The 27,611-nt window shown below is 45.2% G+C and overlaps 1 protein-coding gene across 2 annotated transcripts; it reads right to left on the reverse strand.

Annotated features, from left to right (window-relative positions):
- Window positions 1-196: 196 nt before the first annotated feature.
- GNL3L (G protein nucleolar 3 like) lies at window positions 197-27,194 on the reverse strand. Of its 2 annotated transcripts, XM_077887693.1 has the most exons (16): window positions 27,038-27,194; window positions 24,749-24,814; window positions 17,659-17,699; window positions 16,218-16,325; window positions 15,307-15,423; window positions 14,450-14,533; window positions 14,147-14,282; window positions 13,143-13,246; window positions 11,269-11,413; window positions 8,604-8,691; window positions 7,896-8,070; window positions 7,661-7,803; window positions 7,208-7,344; window positions 5,159-5,286; window positions 2,134-2,353; window positions 197-537 (listed from the first exon to the last, which is right to left on the reverse strand). In XM_077887693.1, the coding sequence occupies exons 2-16, from the start codon at window positions 24,765-24,767 to the stop codon at window positions 455-457; spliced, it is 1,728 nt and encodes a 575-aa protein (XP_077743819.1). In that variant the 5' UTR covers window positions 24,768-24,814; window positions 27,038-27,194; the 3' UTR covers window positions 197-454. The 2 variants fall into 2 exon arrangements, with proteins under 2 accessions (XP_077743819.1, XP_077743820.1); XM_077887694.1 differs by lacking the exon at window positions 16,218-16,325.
- Window positions 27,195-27,611: the final 417 nt, after the last annotated feature.

Here is a 27,611-nt window from a genome sequence, read left to right on the forward strand (position 1 = left end):
AAACTTGATGGAAGATGAATAGTCTACAGCCCATCACAGGAATGTCTTGCTGCTGAGATCTATTGCCGACTGATAAAGAAATCGTCACCCACTCAGGGACCCCCAGGTCTACCAGCAGCCTCTAGTTTCCCATGTAGCTGTTCAAGAGGGTTTTGTGAGTTATTCCTCTAGACCAACCTACAGGATGAGGGATAAATTGTTAGCATCAGGGATCTGATAAGTTTATTTCTCTTGTAAAACAGAATAGAGGTTAAATAAAGGGTATGGGGCTTGCTAGTTTCAGCAACTTGGAACTCTTTTTCTTGAAGAATGGAGGTGACAGTGAGAAGAGGCATGGTGGGTGAGTTCTTTGAATATGCAGGTACTTCATGGAGAAACACACTATTTCATCTGTATTCCTCCATCCCACTGGAACTGGTGCTTGGAGGGACAAGGAAGGGTGAGATAAGTCGGATCAGTCACTAGCACTGTCATCAGTGTTGCCAGAGAGGTCGAGGACAGACATCATGGAATCAGATAACTTGCTGGCGAGTTTATCTGCAGATGGAGAAATACAGGCAGTCACTTGGAGGCTGGCTTGCCAACAGGAGGCCTGCAGGACCTGGACTATTGTCTACCTTGGTCTACATCAAACTCCCAAACTGGCTCACTTACCTCCATCAGTAAACAAAACAACTGCGGGGAGGGGGTCTTGGGAGCCAGTGTGCAATCTCAGAGGTAGACCCATTTATCTACCTGTGAAATAATCACTCTAATATAGTTTCTATCTCAGAGTGTAAGACTCACTGGGCTCCAAGTATGTTTATCCCTTCCTAGTATCAAAACAGCAATTTTCTTTCACCGTGTTGAGCTTAACACTCTGACATTACCCTCAAAGCTCTCACAGCAAAGTGGCAGCATGGATGGAGGGGCTTTAAGGCTGAATGCTCACCTCTCATCCTCCAGCCATACCCTGTTGTTCTTCAGGATTCCCCTCAGACATCATCTCTTCCAGGAAGCCTTCTCTGATCACCATCTGGGTTAGGTTCACCAGGCTGAGTTAAGTTTCCTTACTCTGCTTTCTTTGTCTATGAATACTCTATGTTGCCAATGTCTATTTTCTTATTTCTTCCTCATTTCCTTGTAATAAGACCAGGAGGAGTTCAAGGGTAATTCTTTTCCAGATTCCCAGCACACACTGTGAAACCAGGCCAAGAGCAAAGAATTGGACTTATGGAGTTGTAAACCCAATCCTAGGTTTACATTCTGGCTCCATTAAATACTAGTTGTTTTACCCTGAGTGTGCCCTTTAATGTCTCTGGGCCTCAGTTTCCTCACTTACCAATGGGGGTAAGACTTGCAATGAGTCAGTAAAGATTGGTATAGCATTAAGACCTAAATCAGCCAATTACACAACAGACCACCATTAAAATGAAGGAAGAAGTTCTTTTGTGAACTGACATTAAATGGAAACATGATGTGGCAAAGCTATGTTCAGGTAACTAGTGTTTGCATAGAAAAAGAGAACAAAAATATATAGATATGTGCCTCTGTACTTATCTCAGGAATGAGATAGAAGAATTTAACTGGTCACTTCTGTGAGGAATCCTAGATGACTGGAAGACTGGAAGGAGACAAACATTTCACTGTATATCCTTTTCTACCTTTTGAATTTTGAGTACATTGCTTATGGATAAAATAAACATTATATAGGACCTGTAGGCTTCCTAACACATGGAAAACAGCTAAGAAATAAATGGTGGCTATGTGGCACAGAGACTAGGCCAATAGTTCTTCAAGTATGGTTCCCGGAGGAGCAGAATTAGCATCAACCAGGAACCAGTTAGCAACACAAATACTCTGGCCCCATGGCCAACATATTCAATCAGAAACTCCAGGGTTGAGTCCCAGAAATCTGTGTCTTAACAAGCCTTCCAGGCAATTCTAACAATAGTTTTAGAAAACTATTTTAGAAAAGCTAAAGTTTGAAAACCACTATGCTAGTAAGTGAGCCTCCTAACCCATCCCTGCTCCTTAACCAGGGTTAGCCTGGCACTGGACACATGGAAATGCTCATTCAGGAGCACCTAATCAAGGCCCAAGGGGGCGCTTTTTTGGAGCCTGGGAAAGAGGGGTATGGTCAGATGCCCCCACCAGTACGCTTCTGCATCTTCTTCTTATTCTTCAGGGCAGATGCAAGAGCCTGGCCCTGCTGCAGGGGGTCTGTCTCCATGATCTTCTGCAGCACTGGGCGGCGGTCCACAGGGCAGACGTCCACCACGCTATTGTTCCTGGGGCAGTGGTCCACATTGCGTTTAGCCCACCCCATCTGATGTCGGTTTGGATTGGTGCAATACCCAGTAAGATCTCCAATCTAGAGAGAGAGGGGACAACAGTAAGGTCTGGGGCCCCAGAGTACCACCAAAGACTTCTGCAGAGGAGACAGGGACAGGTTTGGTTAAGAAGAGGAAACCTAGAGCCACACAGAACTAAGCTTCCAAGTCTGGCTCTATCACAAACTAGAAGGTGCTTAGTTAATCTCTCAACTGCAGTTGGCTCATTTGTCAAATAAGATACACAATGGATAGCTTGTATGGCTTTGACAAGAATAAAATAAAAAAGCAGCTACTCGATCAATGACAATTGGTATTATTCTTTCCTCAAGTAACCCTTCAGTCTTACTCAATTTAATAAATATTTTCTGACATCTATTCTGTGCCCAGCTCTATGTGGGGAAATGTTGAAGAAATGAGTCAGATGCACTCCCATCTTTGAGAAGCAACCGGTCTAAAGAGGATACAACCAACCCACAACACAGGCCAAGTCAGGGTATGTTAATTGCCCACCAGAAAGACACAGCAAAAGTGGCAAAGGCCATGGGGAAGGCAGTGGTCAACATGCTTCTACTGGTGAGAAGGTCATTCCTCACTGTGAACAATGGAAAAGCACAGAACATACCTGAGCACCCGAAAGGGTACCTGCCTGGCTGGCACAGACATGGGTCCATATGGGTAGTAAAAGCTAATATTGATAGAAAGCTCACCATGTGTCAGGTACCATTCTAAGCACACACAAATGTATGTGTGCGTATACATATACACACACACACACACACACACACACACATTAACTCATTTAATCCTTGCAACAATGCTATAACAAACAAAGCACCTAAGGTCACATAGCTGGTAAACAGAATAAATAAGAACCCTACCAGTGAGGCTTATATGCATGTATGACAACTCACTACACTACAGTGGGGAAAAGGCAAAGCTACCAACCTATACAACTCTGGGGTTGCAGCAGGGGGTCACCATTCACAATATGGCACAGTTGTACAATGGTATCTCTCAGAGTTGTACGATGAAATGGTCCTGCTCAGGTTCCCTGAACCTGAGTCTGGAACCTCTAGCATAGAGCAAGGAAGTACTGTAGGTCCCTAAGGAAAAATGGTATATTCTGGGGCTTATGGGCTCATTTGGAAATATCACCAGAGGATGGCCTTAAACAGACAACTTTACACTGGTTTTCCTGTAAGCACCAAGGGAACCTTTAAAACTATGTGAGAATGAGAATGTCATGATTCTTGTCATTACCTCATCAACTCTTATAGAATACAGCTGAGTTTTCCTTCCTAGACCCACTGCCTCTACCCTGGTCCCTTTCTTTCTAACCTGATTTTCACTCTGGCTGCCTGGGTGAGACAGTTCTAATACACAAACCTGACCATGTCATTTCCTTGCTTAAGAAACCCTTCCAGGGGATCCCTAAGTGGCGCAGTGGTTTAGCGCCTGCCTTTGGCCCAGGGTGCGATCCTGGAGACCCGGGATCGAATCCCACACATCGGGCTCCCGGTGCATGGAGCCTGCTTCTCCCTCTGCCTACGTCTCTGCTTCTCTCTCTCTCTCTCTGTGTGACTATCATAAATAAATAAAAATTTTTTAAAAAAAGAAACCCTTCCAGATAGTATGTAGCCATCAGAAACAAAGAATGGCTCTTTAAGTAATCAGGTGAAACAATCTATAAGATGAATTTGTAAGTGAAATGAGCAAAATGCAGAACAATCAAATAGCATGCTGTTATTTGAATTAAAATAGATCTCTGCATCTGCATATATGTACATATGTATATACATAAAGATGGAATAGCTAGAAAAGGACATTCAAATCTGCTAATAGTGACTGCCTCCAAGGAGGGGACAGGTAGCTGGGAGATAGTTGCAGGAGAGAAACTTATTTTTCACTGCATACCCTTTAGTACCTAAATTTTATACCACGTACACACATTACCTAGTCAAAAAATAAATAAAAGGGAAAGAATATTTTAAATAAACAAAATAGGGGGAAAAAGACTTTTTGACAGAAAAAAATAACCAATTTTCAGGGTTTTCCTAATACCCATGGTTTAAAGTCAAATTCAAGCATGTTATGTATGATCTGATTCCAGAAACTTTCCTTGCATCCACTCTCATTCCAACCACCCCACATCACTAACGTTTCCCCCAAACACTACTTTTTTGGGCCTTGGCATAAGCAATGGCTAAGCTCCTCACCAAACTGTAACCTCCCAGAGGGCAGAGATAGGGTAACTGGCAGAAGAAGCTGAAAAAGCCTCCAGATATCATAGCATGGCATTATGGCTTAATCATATAGGTGTAGGGAACCATGGAGCCATGACAGAGGAGGTGACATGGTCAGACTGGGCTGTTAGAAACTATGGGACATATATCCAGGTGAGAAAGGGTTAGAAGCTTAGACCAGTTGTTATAGAAATGGTAGGGATCAAAAGAAGCTGATAGCTTCTCAACAGACTTAGGAGGGAGAAGCCATAGTACTTGCTGACTAACTGTATGGGCTACTGGATGCTAGTTGGAGGGAGGAGTCAGGGGTACCCAGGTTTGCAACTTGAAAAACTGAGTGGCTGAATGGGAATACCTGTTCTCTAGGTTGGAGCCAGGCTGGAAAAACTGCCTGAGAGAGCAAGCCTCCTCCTTGGACTTGCCATTGCCTGGTAAAAGATGCACACTACCTGATGCCCAGGAGCCCACAGGGAATGAGTGAATGACCTACATCTCCCCAACATTACAGGCAGACCTTGTGGGAGCAAGGCAGAAGGGACCAACCACTCCCTAGAGCCCTGGGAAGAGGAGAGGGTTACCATGAAGAAAGGGAGCAGGTACCTTATACACAGTGGTTTTATTTTCCATGGCATCTGCTATTTTCACCATCGGAGAATGGAGCCACTTGATCTCCATTTCGAGCGGGTCCATGTCACCCAACAGTTCATCTGATTCTCCAGTGGCCAAGCCTTTAACACAACCAACACCACTGTCAGGGCCCTAGCTCCTCCGTGCTGCCAGCACCCCCCGCCCCAATATCAGGCCTCAGTGGAAAGGATATGTGGAGCTGCCCAAGGGAGTTGGGAGAGAAGGGCTTTTTCATTTCTGATGGGAGGCCACATGACAAAGGATTAAAGGCATGGGTTTTGCAGTAGGGCATTCACCTGCTGGGAGCTGGTCTAGGAGCCTTAGCTTCCTCATCTGGAAAATGAGAACACCACAAGCCTATGGCTTGGGGCTGCCCTCACAGGAGAGGACACTTGAAACACACTGGCCTAAGACACTGCTCAGTAAATGGCAGCCACTGGGTTTCCTTCCAGGACCAGGCCTCTCCACCTGCCTCCTGGCCCCTTGCCTGGAGATGGCCTCCACTGCAAACCATTCATGTACCCACTGCCTTGGGCCCATAGTATCCTCCCACCTACTTCCAAACTTTGTCTTCATCCCCTTCTAATTCCTACTCACTCTTCAAGATACAACACTAGGGCCAATTCCTCTAGAAATTTCTCACCATTAACCTCTCCCTCTCCTCAATTTCCCCAACCCACCTACTTCCAAACTTTGTCTTCATCCCCTTCTAATTCCTACTCACTCTTCAAGATACAACACTAGGGCCAACTCCTCTAGAAAACTCTTGCCATTAACTTTTCCCTCTCCTCAATTTCCCAGACCTCAATCTTTTGCCAAAGTACATTCTCACTAATGGAGTCCCCCTTGCCCTCACATGCAGCCAGGGTCAAGTATCATCATAGGAACATGAGCTCTAATTCCTCCCAACCATCTACTTGGTAGAAGAGGGAAGTAAAGTTCAGAAAGAGAACTGACTTGCTAGCAGCCATGTGGGGAATAAACTCTGAAGTAGACAAGTCCTCTTGTCCTCATCGCTAATCTAAGGACACAAAAAAGCCCAGAGAAGAAAAGCCCTCAAGAGAAATGGAGAAACCAGAAGCCAGGCCAGCCAGGCCTTTTTCCACTATCCAAGGGTCCACAAACAGGTCCAGAGAGCACTGGGCACCTTTCCAAGGTGGAGTAGAAAGGAGGGAGGAGCCATAAGCCAAGGTTGCAAATGGTAGTATCTGAAGAGAACATATTTCCTATAGAAGTTTCTCAAAGCCACACCTCTGTACCCCAGCAAATGATCATCTTAATAACAACTAATATTCACCAAGCATGTACTATAAGCCAAGCACTGCTCTGAGTGTTTTTATGAATTAAATATGTGTTTGTGACCATCTTATTGGGTAAGTGCTACTGTCCCCATTTTACAGTTGATGTCACTGAGACATGGCGAAATTAACTGTCGCAGCATCATGGAGCTAACAAGAAACAAAACTTGAACTTGAATCCAGGCAATCCATTCTTTGAACCCTTAGCTACTCTGAGCTGGGATAGTCTTAAGACTATGGGGCAGAAGAGTTGCTTTGAATGCCACCTGTCTGCCACTGATCGTGCACCATTCAGGAAATACCAGCCTTCTATGACTCAGATGTCTCCCCACCAATGGGAGAGAGGACAAAAATCTAGGAATAGACATACAGTAGCTGAGGCAAAGCCTAGGGCAACATGAGGGAAGGGGTTTTGAAGAGAAGTATTTTAGTCCACTCCAGGTCCCAAGAGATGGGGAAAAGACCCACACATTTCCTGAGCACCTCACTGTATACACAGAACTTTGCTGACTTTTTTCCCTATCTACCAAGAGCCCACAATCACCCCCATGGCCCAGATTAGAATTCTCCACCTTGTGGGAGGAAACACTAAATTTAGATTGGTTAAACAATTTGCCCAAAGCCAGAGTAGGGCCAGGGCAGGGGAAGGTCAAACATGGGATCTGGTGTTGGGTCTGTGGGGCTCCCATCCAGCGTAAGACAAAGTACTTATGCCCCTACTTACATTCCATGGTGTCTTCGTTGGCCTGCTCAGTATCTTCAATGTCAAAAACTTCAGTCATCTCCTTAATGATCTCAGCACTGAGATGGGCAGGCAGAGTGTGGGTGGCAGGTGGAAGTGTGTAGAAGCTGATCTTCCCGCTGCATTGGGAGATGGAGATAGGAGGAAATTGGTGAGGTCATTAAGAGAACAAATGACCAAAGAGAGAATGAGTTAGAAACAAGTCAGAAACAATGAGGAACAAGAAAATCCACAGAAGCTTCTGAACAACAAGAGGTTAAGTTGCTGGATTGTCACTGGCCAGAAATTCCTGACCAGGACATGACCTGGTGCCTTCACTTTCCCCCAGGAAACAGGATGTCAGGCTGCCCCACTGCTGCAATAAGCACAGATGTACCCCCTTATGGAGCCTCTCAACAGGTCTACCCTTACCTTACTTCTTAGCCCTCTCCTCACCTCACCCAGTCTGCTAAAACAGCTTTGGCTGCCTGCTCGTGACTGTATACGCCTCCTTTCTTCTTCTTCCCCAAGCGGTGAGCCACTGCAGTCAGAAAGTGCTCAGTGGTCTGGAACCCGGAGATGCCATAATAGTTGGAAATCTGGTGAAGAGAGGAAGAAAAGAAATCATGAGGAAAAAATGAAGGGCCCTTGGAGTGGGGCGGGGCAGGGCAGGAGCAAGTGCCTTCTGTACCTCCTCCAGGTTACAGCGTTGCAAGATGGTCTCTACCGGGGTCACAGGGTCTGCCAAATTCTGCACTTGGACGCAGTTGCGCAGGATAGTGCCAACCTCTGAGTTTGGTCCTGGGACAATGCCTGGGGCATCCAGCAGCCTGATGAACTTATCCAGATAGACCTCCTGCATGAACCTAGGACAGGAAAGAGGAGATAAAAGAGAATGTAGGACACTGATGAGCTGGGATGTATCTGGTATCCCTTAATCCCCAGACACAGCTGAGAAAGGGGTGAGGGGCAGAGAGCATACATATAGATGAAGATAGAGAGATTTGGGGCTGGGGGCTCTTGGGCCTACAGACCTGGGACTCATTCTAGTCTAGTCCCTACCACCAGGGACTGAGCTGCCAGACTGTGGGCAAGTTTCTGACTTACTGAGCCTCCACTGCTTCATCTAGGAAGTGCAGTTGCTTATCTATACCTATACCCCAATATTGCATGACTGCTAAGAAACTTCAAGGAGCTGAGGGGGGAAGTACCCAGCTGTGTCCCTGGCCCACACCTAGGATGTACCAGGTAAATGGGGACTGTTAGTGAGAGTCCCATGCCCAGGTAAGAATCAGAGGCTGGGCCAAGATAAGGAAAGGGGCAGGTGCCAAAGTCATGAAAGATAGAGAAATGGTAGGGTCAAGAAGCAATGGACTGGTGGAGCAGGCAGGTAACTTACTTGGTGACGCCAGGAACAGCTCCCACACTACACGCTCGGCTGCGCTTCAGACTATTGATCAAGCTGCTCTTCCCAACATTAGGAAGACCTACAAAGGAGTAGCAGATGGCTCAGAGCAGGAAGGGCCCTCAGAACATTTCGGCCAGCCTACACATGGGTGATCCATGCTGGGACAATGACCAAGCTATGGCAAAACCAAAAACAGAACCTGGACTCCTGCCTTCCCATCCCAGGCCCTGAGCAAGCCCCAATATGGCCTAGCTACCCCTTTCCTCCATTTGTGAGCATACTGAGTACACATGACCCTCTCACTAGTTATGACACTCACCTCCCACCTCCCACCAGCCAGGGAAAGGTGCTCAATGCAAAGCCTCTGTAACATGATCCAACAGAAGGTTGACATCAGGAAATGTCTTTGAAACAGAGAACCATCTGTCCTGGTGTCAAATTCACCTGGTAGGGGGTTGGGAGAGCCCTCTCCAGATGTCATTCTCTCTGAGCAGCTGTCTGCCTGTGGTATATGTTTCTCTGTTGAGGCATCTGTGAGCACCTCCAGGCCTGAGGACATCTTTGTGTGCTACTCTCTCACCAGGTCTCTCATTCTCACTATTCTCCTTCTCTGTGTGTCAGAATTTATGCATAGACTGCTCTCTCATGGACGTACCTGTATGTGTGCACTCCTGGTGTGTGGAAGTCTCTGTACATCATCCACGTGCCCTTGCACATATATGTGTGTATGCAAGCACACATCTCTTGGTTGTTCTCGTACTAAATATCACTGTTTTTTCCATGTTGACTTTCTCCTGCTCAGTCTTTTTTACTACCATACATTTCTTTCTCTGTGGATAGCTCTAAGCACCCTTCTCTGCTGGTTTGTCTCTTTATCTCTCATTCTGGCAATTGTCTTTCTGCTTCTCCCCACCCTACCAACTCTGCCTCTCTAATTCCCTCAGCACCAACTTCTCCTGGCCTCCTTCTGTGCTCCTTCTCCCCATGGGCTCGTCTCTGTAGGCCTCTTTGTAGGTGTCTCACTGTGCCTTCTGTCTCTGTCTGCATATTCCCAACCCTCTCTCTGTCTCTATGTCTCTGTGAATATCTATCTCATCACAGACACATTTGTGCATTGTCTCCCTCTGTGGCTCTGGGCATGTGACTGTGTCTGTGGGTCCAGCGCATCTGGGTTGCATGTGTCTCTCTGTGCCTCTATCTGCTTGTGGGGAGCAGAACATATGAGAAGGACTTGGGTCTGCATGTGTGCTACCTCCGGGTCTGAACAGGTCTGCACCAGTGTAGATCCATACGTGTATTGGTGGATATGAATGTGTTCATAGGGGTGTGTGTGTGTGTGTGTGTGTGTGTGTGTGTGTGTTGTGTATTACACCATGTCTACCTCTTTACTCCTGGCTCCGTCCATGCACCCTGTCCTCTGAAGCTGTCTCTCTATCTCTGCATCTGCCTATCTCTCTCATTCTTTCTTTGGTATGCACGTCTGCCTCTCCATATGCACAAAGTATCTAGCCCTTGTGTCTCTATGCACACTGCCTGTCTCTACAGTCCTTCTGGTATCTTTTTGTGATTGGTATCTCCCTCTCTACCTGCCTCTGTCATTTAAACCTATCTTTCCTTTCCACTCCCCACCAATCCCACCATTTCCCAGTTATCTTTTTTTTAAGATATTTATTTATTTAAGAGAGAGAAAGAGAGAGAGCAAGCATGAGAGAAAAGGAGAACACAAGCAGGGGGAGCAGCAAGCAGAGGGAGAGGGAGAAGCAGACTCCCCGCTAAGCAGGGAGTCTACTTGGGACTTGATCCCAGGACTGCAGGATCATGACCAGAGCCGAAGGCAGATGCTTAACCGACTGAGCCATCCAGGTGCCCACCCAGTTCTTTTTCCAGGTCTATTCAGGTCTGTCTATCTATACCATTTTCTCAGTGTCCAGTTCTCTCGAATATCTTTTTCTTTTGGCCTCACTTCCTCTCTCTGACAGTCTATCTCTGCTTCTCTCAATTTCCCTATCCTCTTCCCCATCACCCTTCCCTCACTACCCTGGATTCCAGACAGGTCCAGGTTTGAGTATCAGCTCTACCTTTTTTTTATATATAAATTTATTTTTTATTGGTGTTCAATTTGCCAACATATAGAATAACACCCAGTGCTCATCCCAGTGCCCCCCTCAGTGCCCGTCACCCAGTCACCCCCACCCCTGCCCACCTCCCTTTCTACCACCCCTAGTTCGTTTCCCAGAGTTAGGAGTCTCTCATGTTCTGTCTCCCTTTCTGATATTTCCCGCTCTACCTTGTCTCACACAGAGCTGACCCCCACAAGTCCCTTTGCCTTCTCTGGGCCTCAGTGTTCTTATCTGTAAAAGGGATATATTCACTCCTCCCCCCACCCCACAGCTCTGGTAGGATGAGATGACACAATGTCCAAGCACAACCGTGTGTATTTGGTCCACGTTTCTAATACTCCGTGCATGGTGGTGATTCTCAGTATGCCTTCCTATGTCCTCCACCAATACACATTACAAATCATAAAACCATTCTCTAACCATTCATAACCCTCTCTTCCCTACCAGGGTAACACAAAGCTCCCAGAATCCTTTGCCCAGTGAAAGCTCTGCCCAAGGAAGGAGCCTGGGCCCCATGGCCTCCCCACAGGCCTTACCCACAACACCCACACGGATATGGGTGCGCACTTCACCAAGGCGGCAATAGTTCCCTAAAACCCTCATGAGGTTTTCAGCTCCAAAGCAGGCTTTGCTTTTCAGCAGTGACTCAGAGGCCTGATCCACTGGCACAGTACAACGATTCTGGAAAACAAGGGGTATTATACAAGAGGCATCAGGTGGGAAATGTAGTCTGACTCCAGATTTCCAACTTTCAGTGAAACCTTCAGGACCACCTCCCTGTGATCGCTGAGACCCCAAGGCTAAAACAGAGGACTTCTCACACTGGCCCTGAATACCTGCCATTTCCCTGCTTGCATAAGGCCTGTTTTTCCACGGTCGTGTCTTCAATCTTCTCTGTCCCTAACTCTCTCTAGACATACTTATCTGTGGCCTCCCTCAGCAGGGTAAGGATGGCACCCTAGCATCTAGCCAGCAGCTCTGCCTCTCACAGGTGTGTGTGTGCATCAAGTTCTGCTTCCCTTCCCTACGTCTCAGTGCCCTCATCCACAAAATGGAGACACTGTCCTCCCTGCCTTTGGTAGGAAGATAGTATCTGGCCCATAGGCTACCTTCCCTTAACTCCTCACACAAGACAAGGCCATTCCAGCCTCCATCTCCTTACTCCTGATGCCACCTCCTCTGCCCACAATGCCATTCCATCTCTTCCTCTTTCCTCACCCACCATGGCATTGCAAAATACGAATTAAGCTAAATATCCATCAGTAAGAAATAGTTTGAGGAAATATATCCTAAAAGTGGAATACAAATGAAAGAGAGCTGTTAGAAGGGATGCTCACCATATTTCTGTCACCAAGAAGGCCAAAAATTATAAATGAGAGGTCAGGTTTCTCCCAAATGAGTCAAGATTAAAATGTTTAATGATATCAAATGTTGGAAAGGATGTAGGGAAAACAGCCCTCTCCCACATTCATCTACCCTAGCAGGAGGAAGATAAATTGGTACAGCCACTGAAAGGCAATTTGTCAGTGTCTAGGAAAATGTAAAATACATAGCCACTCCACCTCTCAGTACCCAACCTATATAAATACTTGCCTACCAGCCATGATAACATGTGCAAGGGTATATGTTAAAGTACTGATTATAATGATTAAAAATTCCAAACTAAGTTTATTTAGCATCAAAAAAGTGCATCTCTAAAGAAAATTGCCAAAAGAAACATGCCCCAGGATGACACATAGGACACTCCCAAACACTTCCTTTCTCTCTATATATACATCTACATATATATACAGCACAGAAAAACATCTGAAAGGATACACACCAAGCTAACAATGGTAGTTACACCTGGGTATGGATAAAGGAAACTAGAATTAAGGGTTTTGGTAAAAGGGTATTTAAACTGTCTGTAACTGTTTTTTTTTTTCTACTTTATTTTTTCATAAATACTAAGTTCTACACCTGGTGCAAAGTTGAAAAGTGTCCCCCAGCAGCCAGTTTCTGTCTTCAGAAGCAACCAATGTTTCTGTAATACTTTTAACATTTTACAAAGAAACTGTATTTCTATGTTAATTACATAATTAGAAAGTAGAGTGATTTGTGTTAAAGAGAAAAATGAAGGTGTCTGTTTTTAAAAGCTAACACATAGCTAACTGTATTTTCCAAATTTTCTATGGACAGTATGTATTATCTTCATATCTAGGAAAAAAAAACCTTCCCAAAAAGCTAAAATGTAGGGAGGAATAAAGTAAAACAAATATTAAAAGGTCATCTAGTAAGGCAAAAAGCTCAAAGTTGAAGGCCCAGTTCAATTACCAAAGGGCTGGGGATCCCAGTCCAAGTCATGATCCTCCAACCCTGGCCCCAGGCTACCCTGAAAGAGGCTAGCTAGATGCCCCTGGTCCCAGCTTACCAGGTTTTTGACCTGATGCTGTGTGCTGGCCTTGAAAGCCACTGTTGGCAGCTCATTCCGAAGGTAATCCAGCCACTTCTCCACAATCTCTTTGGGGACCAGATCTGGGGAAAATAGAAACACATAGGACTAGTAAGGAGAACATCACTTCGATGGCTCACGCCAAAGATACATCCACCCACATCCAAGGCTAGGCCTACCTCCTGCCAACAGATGTCAGTACCTGTCCAGCTGTCCCTGGCCCTATCAGTACCTGTCCAGATCCCAGGTTAGAATTAGAAAGAAAAGTCCAGTCTAGGGAGGGGGCCAATTGGCCCTCCCCGAGGGGAACTCTGTCCCTTGGGGAAAATGGGCAAATTAGCTGTTTGGTCCCAGATGCCTTCCTTCCAAGCCAGGCTTCCTAAAGATTGCATTTCCCATCCTCTCTGTGGATCATTCTAGGTTGGGCCAAATGTCAAGAATAACTCTGACAAGTATATGGCTACCATTTGTGGAGTACTAACCATGCATATACCAAGCACTTTATCATTAATTCTCACAACAACCCAGTGAGATTGGGACAATCACAGCCCATTTTACAGCTAGAGAAATGGAAACTCTCAGGTGATACGACTTGTCCAAGATCCCAGAGAAAACTGACAGTACAAATGGAATAAGACCAAGACCTCAGTGACTCCTGGGCTCATGTGCTCTTCTGCCCTGGTCTGTGGGTTCCAGCTTGGAGTCACAGGAACTCTCCAGGGTTGACCAATAAGGCTCAAAATGGCAAGAACAAGGGACTGAAAGGCAGACAGGCTTGGACTCCATCCCCAACTTCTGCCAAACTGTGTGTGTGTGTCTTTAAAAAAGTGATTTCACCTCTTGGATTCCTGGCTTTAAAAACTGAACACGAATTCCTCACCTTACACAACCACTGAGTTGCTGAGTCCCAGCATCTGGTCTGAGCTAGTCTTTCAAGAAGGTCTGGCCCCTGCCCTGCCTTACCAATTCTGCCCAACACCCACCAATCTTGTTCAAGACCAGGACCAGCTTCTTGTTGCCTTCTGCCTGCAGGACATCTTCCTCCATTTGGAAGCAGCGGCAGCCCAGTGGGTCCCTGGCATCCAGGACTTCCAAAATCACATCAGAATATTCTACCACCTGCAGGGCAAAGGACAGGGGATGAAGGCAGGCAAAGGACTGGGTGTGAATCATACAGGCCCATAAAAGAAAAGGTCTCCATCTCAGTCAGGAAAAACAGAAATGGAGAGGAGATGGGATGGGATTGGTACCCTCTCTAAAGAGTCTTAAGAAATGGGCCCTCATACCTTACGGAACTCCTTGTAATAAGCCTTCCTTGTAGCCTCATCATCCAACTGAGGAAACATATTTAATTCCTGTAAAACTTCCTCCTAAAGGAAAAAAAAGAGAGAGAAGAAATGGTTCAGGGAGAAAAGAGAGAGTGAAAGCCAGGACTTTGGAAACCATGAGAGGCTGGGGGAGCCACAGGAATCCCAGCCCACCAAAGAGTAACTGACCAGCCAATAAAGCTGGGAACTGGAAGAATGGAAGCAATCATATGATGCATGTGTATGCTGCTTAAGTATGTGTTCAAGCACTAGCTAGGGACCTGAGTGTGCACCTGTGTGTACAAGGAAGGAATATGAGAGGGAGTTATAAGTGAAAAAAACAACCCATGTGGGAACATGAGATGGGGGAGGCAAAACATGCACTTTATGTTAGAAAAGGAACTTTGAACTAGACAGGGCATATTCTGTGAGATGAGAATGTACATCAGAAGGGCAGTAATAAGTCCAAGAAGGAAGATGGCATCCCTCTCACATACACTCTTCTGTCGACCCTTCTCTTACACTTATTCCCTCTCCCCGCCCCATCTCCTGATCTTCTTTCCCTACTCCCAACCACATCTTTGGGGTCCAGCTTAGGAGAGGACCTATTCAGGGTTGTCCAGTCACAGATAGGGCTCATAATCGCCCTGTGTTTCCCTCTCATACCTCCCTCCATCCCTCTTTCCCCACTGTTTCCCATCTTCTTTGCACTAATTTCCTATGTCCACTCCAACAGTCTCACATCTTTCCTCTTTCCCTTTTACAGGGCAATGGCAATAGATGATTCTGAGCAAACCCAAACCCATCTGACTCTGAAGCAAAGGCTATTCTCTTACCTTATGCTCAAATTTCTCCTGGCGTTGCAGGACATCCTGACAGTAGGTCTCAATGGTCCTGCGTCTGTGCTTCTCTTGCTCCCGGGCAGCCTGCTGCTTCTCCCTTATCTCCTCAACCTAACAAGTGAACACACAGCAGGACTATAGCTGACTAGGTCTGTAACCTAAGAAAGGGATGGGAGACAGAGTAACAGGGAATAACAGGGAGTGGATGACAGAGGGAAGAAACAGTGTTGACGTGGCAGAGGTAGGAGGAGCAGGGATACAAGGAGAAAGTAGATATGATAGCAGGAGATAAGCAGTTTGAGAGAAAGGAAACAAGAGATGAAGGAAAGGAAGGTGTGGCAGAGAAAAACAGTATAAAATAAATAAAAAGACAGCCATGTGAAGCTGAGAGAGAATGTGTTCTAGGCAAAGGGAATCAATTAAGATCAAGGGAGAAAGCAGGTAAGGTCCTCTTTAGATGCTCCATCATCTAAAGACCAGGTAAAGGAAGGAACAGCAAAAGAGACTAGGAAAGAGGAACAAGGACATCCACGAGAGTGAGATGACAAGAAAGTCAAAGTGAGAGTGCTTCAAAGAAAGCATGGTTTCAAATCCTGACAATTCGGATGAGATGACAGAAGGAAACTATCCATGAGTTGTGATGTCACAGAACGAACTGGTGAGGCTAACAGGAGTCATTTCAAAGGAGCAGGGGGAACACAGAAGGGCAGCAGTGGACCAGGAGGTGAGGGGGAGATGAGCAAACGGAGACACTAAATCAAATATCACAGTGACCACCTTCTCTTCCCTCTTCTGCAAACAGCCTCAACAACCCCAACAACTCTGGTCTTTGCCCTTCCAGTCACCACTTCTGTGGACCTGGCATCAGGCCAGGCCCTCTCTCTCCCCCAAGGTCAAGGGCTTACCCTCTTCTTCTTTAATTCAGCCTCCCGATTGGCATGATCATTGGAGTGAACAAACTGGGGAGCAGAGGCCACTTTGGAAGCTGCTTTCTTTCCATTCTGCTTTGCAGGCTGGTCACCACACAAAAGGAAACAATCAGAGCTAATCAACTCATGGAAATCACCCTTTCTGGAGGGTTACAGCTGCTCAAAAGTGTAGTTGTAGGGAAAAGAGAGGAGTAAGCAAAAAGAAGGGCTCTGTCCCCAGAAGTCTGCCCATCTGGCTAGAGAAAGACCCTCCCTCTCCTAGGCAGGCACTGATCGAAGCACCCCAGGAAACGTGGGGACAAATGGAAAAGTTTCCCAAGTAAAGGCCAAAGGGAAACGCTAAGTAGCTAAGTGTGGCTCTTGGACCATGAACACCATCACCTGGGAACTGGTTAGAAATATAAATTATGGGACACCACAACAGACCTATTGAATCAGAAACTCGAGGGTGGGCATCCCAGGTGGCTTAGCAGTTTAGTGCCGCCTTTGGCCCAGGATGTGATCCTGGAGACCCGGGATCGAGTCCCAGGTCAGGTTCCCTGCATGGAGCCTGCTTCTCCCTCTGCCTGTGTCTGTCTGTCTGTCTGTGTCTCTCATGAATAAATAAATAAAATCTTTTTTTTTAAAGGAGAAACTTGAGGGTGAGGCCCAGCAGTCTGGGTTTTTTGTTTGTTTGTTTGTTTTGTTTTTAAAGATTTTGCTTATTTATTTATTCATGAGAGACACAGAGAGGCAGAGACACAGGCAGAGGGAGAAGCAGGCTCCATGCGGGGAGCCCAATGTGGGACTCGATCCTAAGTCTCCAGGATCACGCCCTGGGCTGAAGGTGGTGGCTAAACTGCTGAGCCACCCAGGCTGCCCAGCAGTCTGGGTTTTAACCAGCCCTCCAGGTAATTCTGGGTAATTACCTGGAGGGCTGGTTAAAGTTTGAGAAATTTAACCCCATTAAAATTTGAGAACCACTGCTCTGGCCCATCTTATCTCCCTCCACCTCGCCTAGCAGGACCAGGAGCTAAAGCCAAAGGTGATATCTTGGCCTCCTTCCTCAACAAGAGCAATAGGGACTTGGGAATCAGATAGACTCAAGTCACAGCCATGCTACCTTGGACCTAGGAAGCTCCTCACTGTGGCTCAGTTTCTTCATCTTAAAAATGGGACGATGGCAATCCTTTCACCAAGGTAACTCAAGCACAAAGCAGCACATGGCTTGTGGTGGAAACTTTATAAATGCTACTGATTCTCTACCGCAGCCAACCAGAGAGGGAGGGAAAGCTGTATCCTTTGATTCCAATTCAGTGCTCTGTCTGGAATGACCCAACATCTACTGCAGTTTGTAGGCCTCTTCTAGGGCAGGGAACCCATTCCTGACCTTATCCCCAACAATGAGTTACTTTACCTGAGGGTGAAGCCAACTTACCTTCTTGCAGCCTTTGGAACCTTTACCTGGTTTTTTATTTTCTAAAAAAAAAAAAAAAAAAAAAAAAGCCATTATCTACCTACTCAATATCTGTCGATACCTTAATCAAAGCCAGGCCACACTGGGAACCTAAGGTGGACTCAAGATACCATGTCTATCCAGGCCTAGAAAAAACACATGGAGGAGGTAGCCCGGGTGGCTCAGCAGTTTAGCACTGACTTCAGCCCAGGGCGTGATCCTGGAGACTCAGGATCAAGTCCCACGTCGGGCTCCCTGCATGGAGCCTGCTTCTCCCTCTGCCTGTGTCTCTGCCTCTCTTTCTCTCTCTGTGTCTCTCATGAATAAATAAATGAAATTTTAAAAAAAAGAAAAAAGACATGGAGATGACAGCACCAGGGTCAGAGGAAGTACTGAATAAAATGTTTGAGGCATTATTTCAATGCAGACTGAAACAATGCTTATGGGAATCCTGTGAAGAGAGTTACCTGAGTGTTAGCTCGTGATTCCTCTCTCTCCCCTAACTTCTGGCTGGGGGCAACTCAACAATGGCCACTCCAAGTTAGAGGCTGACAGCATGGAAAGTTGATCTGAGGAGTCCCAGGAGGCTAAGCTAAGGCAGATGCCCTCAGCACATGGGGAGATAACTGTTCCTTCCTGTTGATCCTGCTAAGGCCATTACCTCCAAGGGGACTTGCCCTAGTTGGCCAATGTGTGGATTCCCTTGGATATAAGGAAGAGAGAGCTCATCTTCTTCAATCACATATAAACAAAGCCCAAGAACTTAGAACGCCTCACCCTCTTCATGAGAAGTCCCATCTGTCATCCCCTTCACAACTAGCCTCTTGGGGAAGAATGGCTGCCTTAATTCTTGCCACCTGCAAGGAAGCTAAAGTAATTCCTAGAGGGGGAGGTTCTGGAAGATGTCAGGATATATACAAACAAATATCGGAGCAGCTTGAGAGTACCAGAGAACAGGCTCCCCAATTATATAAGGTGGTTCGCACTGAAGCAGTCAATATAGGAAACAGAATTTAAATACTATCACAAACCATGAAAGACTCCTGACTCTGGGAAACAAATAAAGTATTGCAGAAGGGGAGGTGAATGGAGGGATGGGATAACTGGGCATTAAGGAGGGCATGTGATGTGATGACATGGGTGACACTGGGTGTTATACTATATGTTGGCAAACTGAATTTAAATTAAAAAAATAATAATAAATAAATAAATAAATACTATTGCAAATACTTTTAAGATTTTTTAAAAGATTTTATTTATTTATTCATGAGACACAAAGAGAGAGGCAGAGACACAAGCAGAGGGAGAAGCAGGCTCCATGCTGGGAGCCCAATGTGGGACTCGATTCCGGGTCTCCAGGATCCCACCCTGGGCTTAAGGCAGCACTAAACCACTGAGCCACCTGGGCTGCCCTAAAGATTTTTTTATTATTTATTCATGAGACACAGAGAGAGAGAGAGAGAGAGAGAGGCAGAGGCACAGGCAGAGGGAGAAGCAGGCTCCATGCAGGGAGCCCAACGTGGGACTTGATCCGGGGTCTCCAAGATCACATCCTGGGCTGAAGGCGGGGCTAAACCACTGAGACACCCGGGCTGCCCACTATTGCAAATACTTAAGGAGATTCAAGAAAATACCTCAAAGGAACAGTGTGAGAAAAAAATTCCCAAAACTTGATAATGAATAAAAATTCAATAGATGTAGTGAAAAACAGCATAGACATCATTAACAACCAAACTAATAAGCTGGAAGATCAAGAGAAGAGCTTGATTAAAACAAAAATCTAAAGAAATAGAAATTATGAGTAAAAATAGAAAATGGAGAATGGACCCAGGAAGCCTAATATCTAAATAACAGGAATTCCTAAAAGAGAAAATGGTACAAATGGAAAAGCAATTATTTTTTTAAATAATAGATGAAAGTTCCTTAAATTCAAAACAGGCTTGATGGTTCAGATTAGAAAGGCTCATGGAGCACCAAGATTAACTAAAAAAGACATACCATAGGCATACCTGATAAAAATTCTGAACTCCAAGGATAAAAAGAAAATCTTATAAACTTCCAAACAGGAATTTCCAACAAAGACAAGAGAAGCAGACAGCCTTCTCAAATCAATCTTAACATTTAAGACAGAATAACCATTGCAAAGTTCTATTTTTGAAAAGATGTATTTACTTATTTGAGAGAGAGAGAGAGAAGGAGAGGGAGAGAGAGAACATGCACACAGGAGCAGGAGGGTAAGAGGAAGGAGAGAGAATTTGAAGCACACTCCACACTGAGCTCAGAGCCCGACACAGGGCTCAATCTCACAACCCTGAGATCGTGACTGGAGCTGAAACCAAGAGCCAAAGGCTTAATCAACTGTGCCACCAGGCACCTAGAACCATTACAAAGTTCTGAAACAAGGAACTGTGTACCACACTAAATTCCAATACTTAACCAACAGATCACTCTTACACAAAGGTAAAAGGCATTTTCAGATGTGCAAAGATCAGCACCTGTGTTCCGGTAAAACTACACATGACCCTTGAACAATTTGAGTTTGAACTCCACAGATTCACTTACATACAGATTTTTTTATATAAATGCAGTGCAGTACTGTAAATGTGTTTTCTCTTCCTTATGATTTTAATAATCTTTTCTCTAGCTTCCTTCATTGGAAGAATACGGTACATAACCAATCTAACAAAATATGTGTTAATATAGACTGCTTGTGTTACTAGTAAGTCTTCCAGTCAATAGTAGGATATTAGTAGTGAAGTTTTTGGGGTAATCAGAAGTTATATGCAGATTCTTGACTGCACAGGGGCTCAGGGATCAATTGTACTTGAGGAAGTATACCAACAAAAATAAAAATAAACTCAGAATAAAGATCTCAAGATAAAGGAAACACATAATTACGGGTAGGAAATCTATTAAAACTTACCACTGAATAAAAAACAAAAAAAACCCATACCATTAAATCTTTAAAAATGTTACTAATGTAGCTAAGAACTGTAACACATATTTAGAAAAGATTTTTAAAAACCAGATAGCATCATAAGCAAATAGCTCAGAACCAAAATACCAAATTCTTTCAACAAATCCTGGAATCAAGCAATAAGGGTTGGAAAAGCAAAATCATGAAAGCATGATCCTACTTTGGAAAGGTAGGATAAAAATAGTTATTATTTAACTTTGGTAAAGTGACAGAGAAATTCAAGTTTAATTATGTTTGATATAAACATGAATGCAACTAATAACTTTATAATCACTGGTGGAGCATTTTTTTGAACTTGAAAAGTAGATAAATAAGTGACTAAGAAGAAACAAACAAAAAATATAAAATAAGATGGCAGAAATTAGACCAAACATATTAGTTACCATAATGAATGTGAATCGATCAAATTTCCCTGTAACAACAACAACAAACAGGAGACCTCACGTCCACTTTTCTTCCAAAGTACTCATGTTGCAATGAAAAGAAAGTGAGGTTGGGAATGAACCAGGACTGACTGGCCAATTTACTCAACAATTTCTGTCCACCTAACTTCCCTGGAAAGTGAGGGCCTATGCCGGATACAGGCACACAATAAAAGAAAATACATCACTTACTGAAGGAGAAAACACTCCTTGTAGGACTCCTCAATAACCTCCCCAGATTTAACCATTATCATTACCATCTGGGTCCACGGTATTGCTGAGAGCTCAGGTAGCTGCACCATGAGGCACCTCCCCCCACCAGCCACTGCAGTTCTTCCAGTTAATCTGATCATTACTTAGTTGCAATTTACCAGTCTGTGTTTTATGAGCACACGTAAAGTTTCTGTTTAATAGTCACCATTTTTGGGGATCCTTTGGTGGCCCAGCGGTTTAGCGCCTGCCTTCGGCCCAGGGCGTGATCCTGGAGTCCTGGGATCAACTCCCACATCAGGCTCCCTGAATGGAGCCTGCTTCTCCCTCTGCCTGTGCCTCTGCCTCTCTCTCTGTGTCTCTAATGAATAAATAAATAAAATCTTTAAAAAAATAGTCACCATTTTTCCCACTCATGTAGATGAATCCAATTGTTCTTTAACAGGTAACAGTCATATGGTTCCAAAATAAAAAGGTGTATTTTGAGAGGTCTTCCACACTTGACCCTAGCCACTGCACTCACTTACTACAATAAGAAGCCACTTATTAGTGCAAACGCAAATATATCTAATCTTATTTCCCCCACTCTCCCATTAAAGACAACATAGTATGTCCTCCTGTTGACAACTTGCTTTTTTCACTTAACAAATCCTTAAGATCTTTCCATCTAATAGTTTTTCCATATGTCTTTCTATATAATCTTTTCATACAATAGCTCATCATTGGGATCCCTGGGTGGCGCAGCGGTTTGGCGCCTGCCTTTGGCCCAGGGCGCGATCCTGGAGACCCGGGATCGAATCCCACATCGGGCTCCCGGTGCATGGAGCCTGCTTCTCCCTCTGCCTTTGTTTCTGGCTCTCTCTGTCTCTCAGTCTTTCATGAATAAATAAATAAATAAAATCTTAAAAAAAAAAAATAGCTCATCATTTATTTTAAACTGCCAGGGTTCTTTTGTATGTATATACTCTACTTCAGTTAACTAGCTAATTATTGTCTTTTCATCACCCTCAAATTTATTATCATCTGGTATTTGATGTTCTTAAGTAGAGTATAATTAATTTTGTTCATTTTTCTTTGGTTACTTGAAAAAAAATGATTATTTGCTTTTGGTATTCACATAACCAAAGTCTGATTCTCGTTGACATTTTTTCAATGATTATATAAATAAAGTAAATGTATTAAATTTTTTTCACCAAGCCCACATAGGCAGGGCCACCATTCACACAGAGTATGAAGTCACTGGGTTGCACAAGTCTTGTCCAGCCTATATTGTCATTTTCTACGTGGACTACAGCAAGATAAAGGCAGGAAACACAGAACCGGACCTGCCCAATGCCCTTGCTTTCCCTCTTATATGGGAGAGTCAATGTATCACATTTGTCTTCTCTCTCTAGACTAGAAGTATAGTGGGAGAAGGAGGAATTGAGTTAGCATTACTGAGATATTCTAGTGACTGGCACACAGTAAATACCAAATAGCTATGTCTGGTCATGCTAGGCCCATGGGACAAAAAGATAAACCAGATGTGGGTGAGAAGTTAACAGTGCAGTAGAGGAGGCAGACCCAATCATAGGGTGTCAATAGCCCCAGTTCCTATGGGTACAGACTGTGAAAATCAAGGGAGAAGTTTAATGGGAGAGATTCCTACAGGAAGTGATGTGTAAGTTGAAATCTGAAAAACGAGCAATTTATCCAGTTGAAGAATGAGGGAGAAGAGAAGTATTTCAAAGGCAGAAAGAACAGCAGTTTGTCCCCGATGTCTGGTATTTACTGCTATTCACCTCAGATCAGGTCACTTAACCTTGCTGAGTCTCAGTTTCCTCAAATGTAAAATGGGAATGGAGGATAAGGGGAACATCACCTTCAAGGAAGTTGGGAAGACAATAATGATACTAGTAGAAAACAGAGTAAATAATATAGCTGACAATGTTACACTAGTTTCAGGTGTATAACATAGTGATTCCACAAGACAAGTCTAAGTCTATGCATTATGCTATGCTCACAAGTGTAGCCACCATCTGTCACCACACAATGCTACTAGAATACCATTGACTATATTCCCTATATTTTATCTTTTAATCCATTTATCCATTCCATAACTGAAAGCCTATATCTCTCACTCCCCTTCACCTACTTTTCCCATCCCCCCCATGCCATATTAAGCAATTTTTAAAAATAGAACTACACTATGAACCAATGATCATACTACTGGATATTTACCCAAAAAATATAAAAACACTAATTCAAAAGGATGCACATACCTCAATGTTTATAGCAGCACTATCTACAATAACCAAATTACAGAAACAGCCCAAGTGTCCACCAACTGATGAATGATTAAGATGTGGTATATGTATATGTATATATATATATTTATTTATATTTATATTTATATATTTATATATATATTTATATATATATAAAAGAATATTACTCAGCCATAAAAAAGAATGAAATCTTGCCATTTGCAATGATATGGATGGAGCTAGAGCATATAATGCTAAGCAAAATAAGTCAAAGAAAGACAAATACCACATGATTTCACTCATATGTGGAATTTTAAGAAACAAAAAAAATGAACAAAGTTAAAAAGAGAAAGACAAACCAAGAAACAGACTCTCAACTACTGAGAACAAACTGATGGTTACCAGAAGGGAGGTAGGTGAGGAGGATGAGAGAAATAGGCGATAGGGATTAAGGAGTGCACTTGTCATAATGAGCACTGGGATGTATGAAAGTGCTGAATCACTATACTGTACACTTGAAACTAATATAACATTGCATGTTAACTATACTGGATTAAAATTCTTGCCGAGGGCAGCCCCGGTGGCACAGTGGTTTAGCGCCGCCTGCAGCCCAGGGCGTGATCCTGGAGACCCTGGATCAAGTCCCACGTCAGGCTCTCTGCATGGAGCCTGCTTCTCCTTCTGCCTGTGTCTCTCTCTCTGTGTGTGTGTGTCTATGAATAAATAAATAAAATATTTAAAAAAAACAAGTTGCCAGGATGCATGAGTGGCTCAGTGGTTGAGGTCTGCCTTTGGCCCAGGGCATGATCCTGGAGTCCCAGATCAAGTCCCATATTGGGCTCCCTGCGGACGCCTGCTTCTCCCTCTGCCTATGTCTCTGCCTCTCTCCCTCTCTGTGTCTCTCATGAATAAATAAATAAAATCTTAAAAAAAAGAAGTTGCCATGAAATACTACAAATATAAAGCTTAGCATTGGGGGGCGCCTGGATGACTCAGTCGGTTAAGCACCTGCTTTTGGCTCAGGTCATGATCCCAGGGTCCTGTGATCAAGCCCCACATCCAGCTCTCTGCTTAGCGAAGAACCTGCTTCTCCCTCTTTCTCTGCCTGCTGCTCCACCTGCTTGTGCTCTCTTTATCTCATTCTCTGTGAAATAAATATATAAAATCTTTAAGAAAAAAAAGCTTAGCATTAAGAGAGGGTGGTAAAAGGAACTCACTGTGTCTATGTTTCATCATGATGACTAGCTTGAAAGCAGGTAGGTTCAAATCCACAGGCTTTCTTCCTGTCAGAATGGAAGAACCAATGTGAAAACAGAGGCAGGAACCACAGAAGGGGGGCCACAAGCCCCCTTCTGAGTCCCCTAAAGGCAAAATGAAATGTGAAAGAACTTGATAAGGAAGCCCTAACAACTGGAGGAACTAGGAGAAGAGGCTATAACGGAGTTGGGGCCTGGTGCAGCTATCTACACAGGGAAAGCAGCATCACACTACCCAAAAGGAAGCTAGGTCTAAATCTCTCTTCCTGGGTGCAGTCAGTGCCTCAATGTATCAGATTGAGTCCATGGTCCTCAATCCTCTACCCTGTAGTGTTATATACCCTAGCACTAAACCTGTCTATGCTGAGGGGAGAAGGCATACAAGGATGGCCTGTTTCTACGTATTAATTAAAAGTACCTCTTTTCCCAAGTAGGGAGTTCTATGTCTGATCTACCCTGGAAGCAGGGGTAAAGACAGGTACCAGGAGTCTACCCCAGGGAAAAGGGACCTCAGAGTGCTTTTAATCTGTGTTTGTTAAACTGAGGCTAGGAATGAATGCAAAATTTTGTGTGGAAGGGATGTATTCCTGCATGTGTGGTTGGGGTCCGTTCCTTGGTGAATGGGGGTAAGGAGATGCCTTTTGTTACTCTACTCTGGGGTGTAGAGTAACTGGGAAAACCAGCCCATCGGCTGCGTGCATCTCTGCTGCATGGAAGAAATGCAGGTCTGTACATCTCTAAGTTGGGGGTGGGAGAGGAATTTTGGGTCTCTTTACCCTGGGGAGGGCTAGGGTGAGGGGAAGATGATATGCCTGTCTCCACTACAAGGTGATATTAGTTGCCACACTAACAAAGGGGGGGGGATTATGCAGTTTTGCATGAATGGGGTCTGCACCTTGCCTGTAGTGGGTTATTCAGGACCCTTCCATGGAGGTGGGATGGAGAACAATCCGTTTACCTTTTATATGGGTTGAAGTCAGCACTGTGCTAACACTGAAGTGAATAAGACTTCTGGTTCTCTGCATGGTGGTAGGAGTAGGAACAGAGCTATAAATTCAGCAGATCAGCCCTTACACTTTGCAAGGGGGGCGATAATACTGGTTGGAGAGCAAGAGATTTGAGCTTGGGAAAGGGGAGGGCCCACATGCACAAAATGTAGGGTGATCAGTGACATCACTGCCAGGAGGGGGAGCTGCACCCCTCTGCTCCCTTGGGGGGGGGGTGTCTCTCTTTTGCTACATTTGGTGATTCGAAATCTTTGAGGGAGGAGGATGGGAGGGATGATCTGTTTACCTCAAAAGGAGAACAAATCTGAGCCCCTCTACCAACGGGGGCCTCATTAGGGACAGATCTGACAGCATTCCCGGGGTTAAGGTCTGTTTCTGTTTGCTGCCACGCATTTTTGCGGCAAGGCCTTTACATATTCAGTAAACCAGAGCCTTCTTACGGGGTAGGGTGAGGACTCAGGTCTGAATTTCCACAATGGGGACTCACTCTTGGCAAGGAGAGGAAAATCTGCATAGTTCTCTATGGGCTAAGGCTGGTGCCAACCACTTGGAAGGGGGTGATCTAATATCTCTGCGGTAGCGGGGGCGGGGCTTCCACAATTAGTTACATGGGGGCGAGGCGGGGAGGTCTCCAGCTCTTCTGTCAATGTATATTAAACGTATTTAAGCTCCTCTGTACTGGCGATCCCGCCAGGGCAGGCAGGAGTGTATGTCTGCAGAGGAGGTAATACATCAGAGCCTCTGTCCAAAGCGAAGAGTTGTGGCGAGGTGGATCTGTGTGCCTTAGCGCCTGTAAAGATCCACGCCGCTCAGCCCGGGGATGGGCGGAGGCGGGGAGGGCTGTTTGTCCTAGAACCATGGGATCGATGTCGCCACGCGGAGACGCCTGTCTACACTGGAGGAGTGCAGAATGGAGCCTCGCTATCCTGAAGGCAAGAGGGCACTCGATGCTTCTCCACACAAGTGGGGTCTGTGACGTTCTACGTGGTGTGACCAGGGGTCTACACCTGCCTAGATGGGATGGGGCCCTGCTCCTTTACCTAGCAAGAGCGCATTTGCGCACATCCACACGTGTAGAGCGATCCCTCATGGGGGCCCTTCTACCCTGGATGATAGCCGATTCTCTGTCTCTCCATTCCAGGGTGGAGGAAACTCCTAGTCTTCACCTCAAATACACGATTTTTTACCGCGCAGCTGGCTGGATGAGCGCTCACAACGAGAAAAGAGGAGAGTTGTCGCTTACCTCCACTTCCGGCGGGATCAGACAGGAGAGAATAGCACCAAGACAGGGTACGTCTGCAGGCTGCGCTCGCGCCGCTAACGCTCCGACTTCCGGATCCCAGCCTTGCAGCGCTGGTCCGCCCTACTTGCGTCCCCCGCAGGGGCGGGGCTTCGGATTGACGGCTCGCGTCCGCCATCCCTACTCCGCAAGCGCCCTGGTCCCGCCTCCTCTCTGCGGGGTGAGGGGAAGGGAAGCCGAGAGCCGGTAGGTTGGGAGCGGCGTGTTCTACTGTGGCTATATAACCTACTTGTAAGCCAAGATCTTGTCGCTGGCCTCTACCTGGGGCCAAATATGCGTGTTTCCGAATCTTACAGACCAAGCAATCACCATGACCGCATCAGACAAGGGTGGGGATCAGTCCGTTTGTCTACAAAGGAAGATGGCGACGGGCAGGGTGTGAGAAAATGGCCGCCTGGGTCACACGTCTTGCCGAGTGCTCCCCACCTTTTAGGTGACTTTTAGGGACTTGGTTAGCTGTTCCTAACAAACTTACTGGCTTGAGGGCCCCTGACTAACCCTGAAGCAGGCACTCCCA

The sequence above is a fragment of the Canis aureus genome, chromosome X, assembly GCF_053574225.1.
Source record: "Canis aureus isolate CA01 chromosome X, VMU_Caureus_v.1.0, whole genome shotgun sequence".
NCBI lineage: Eukaryota > Metazoa > Chordata > Mammalia > Carnivora > Canidae > Canis > Canis aureus.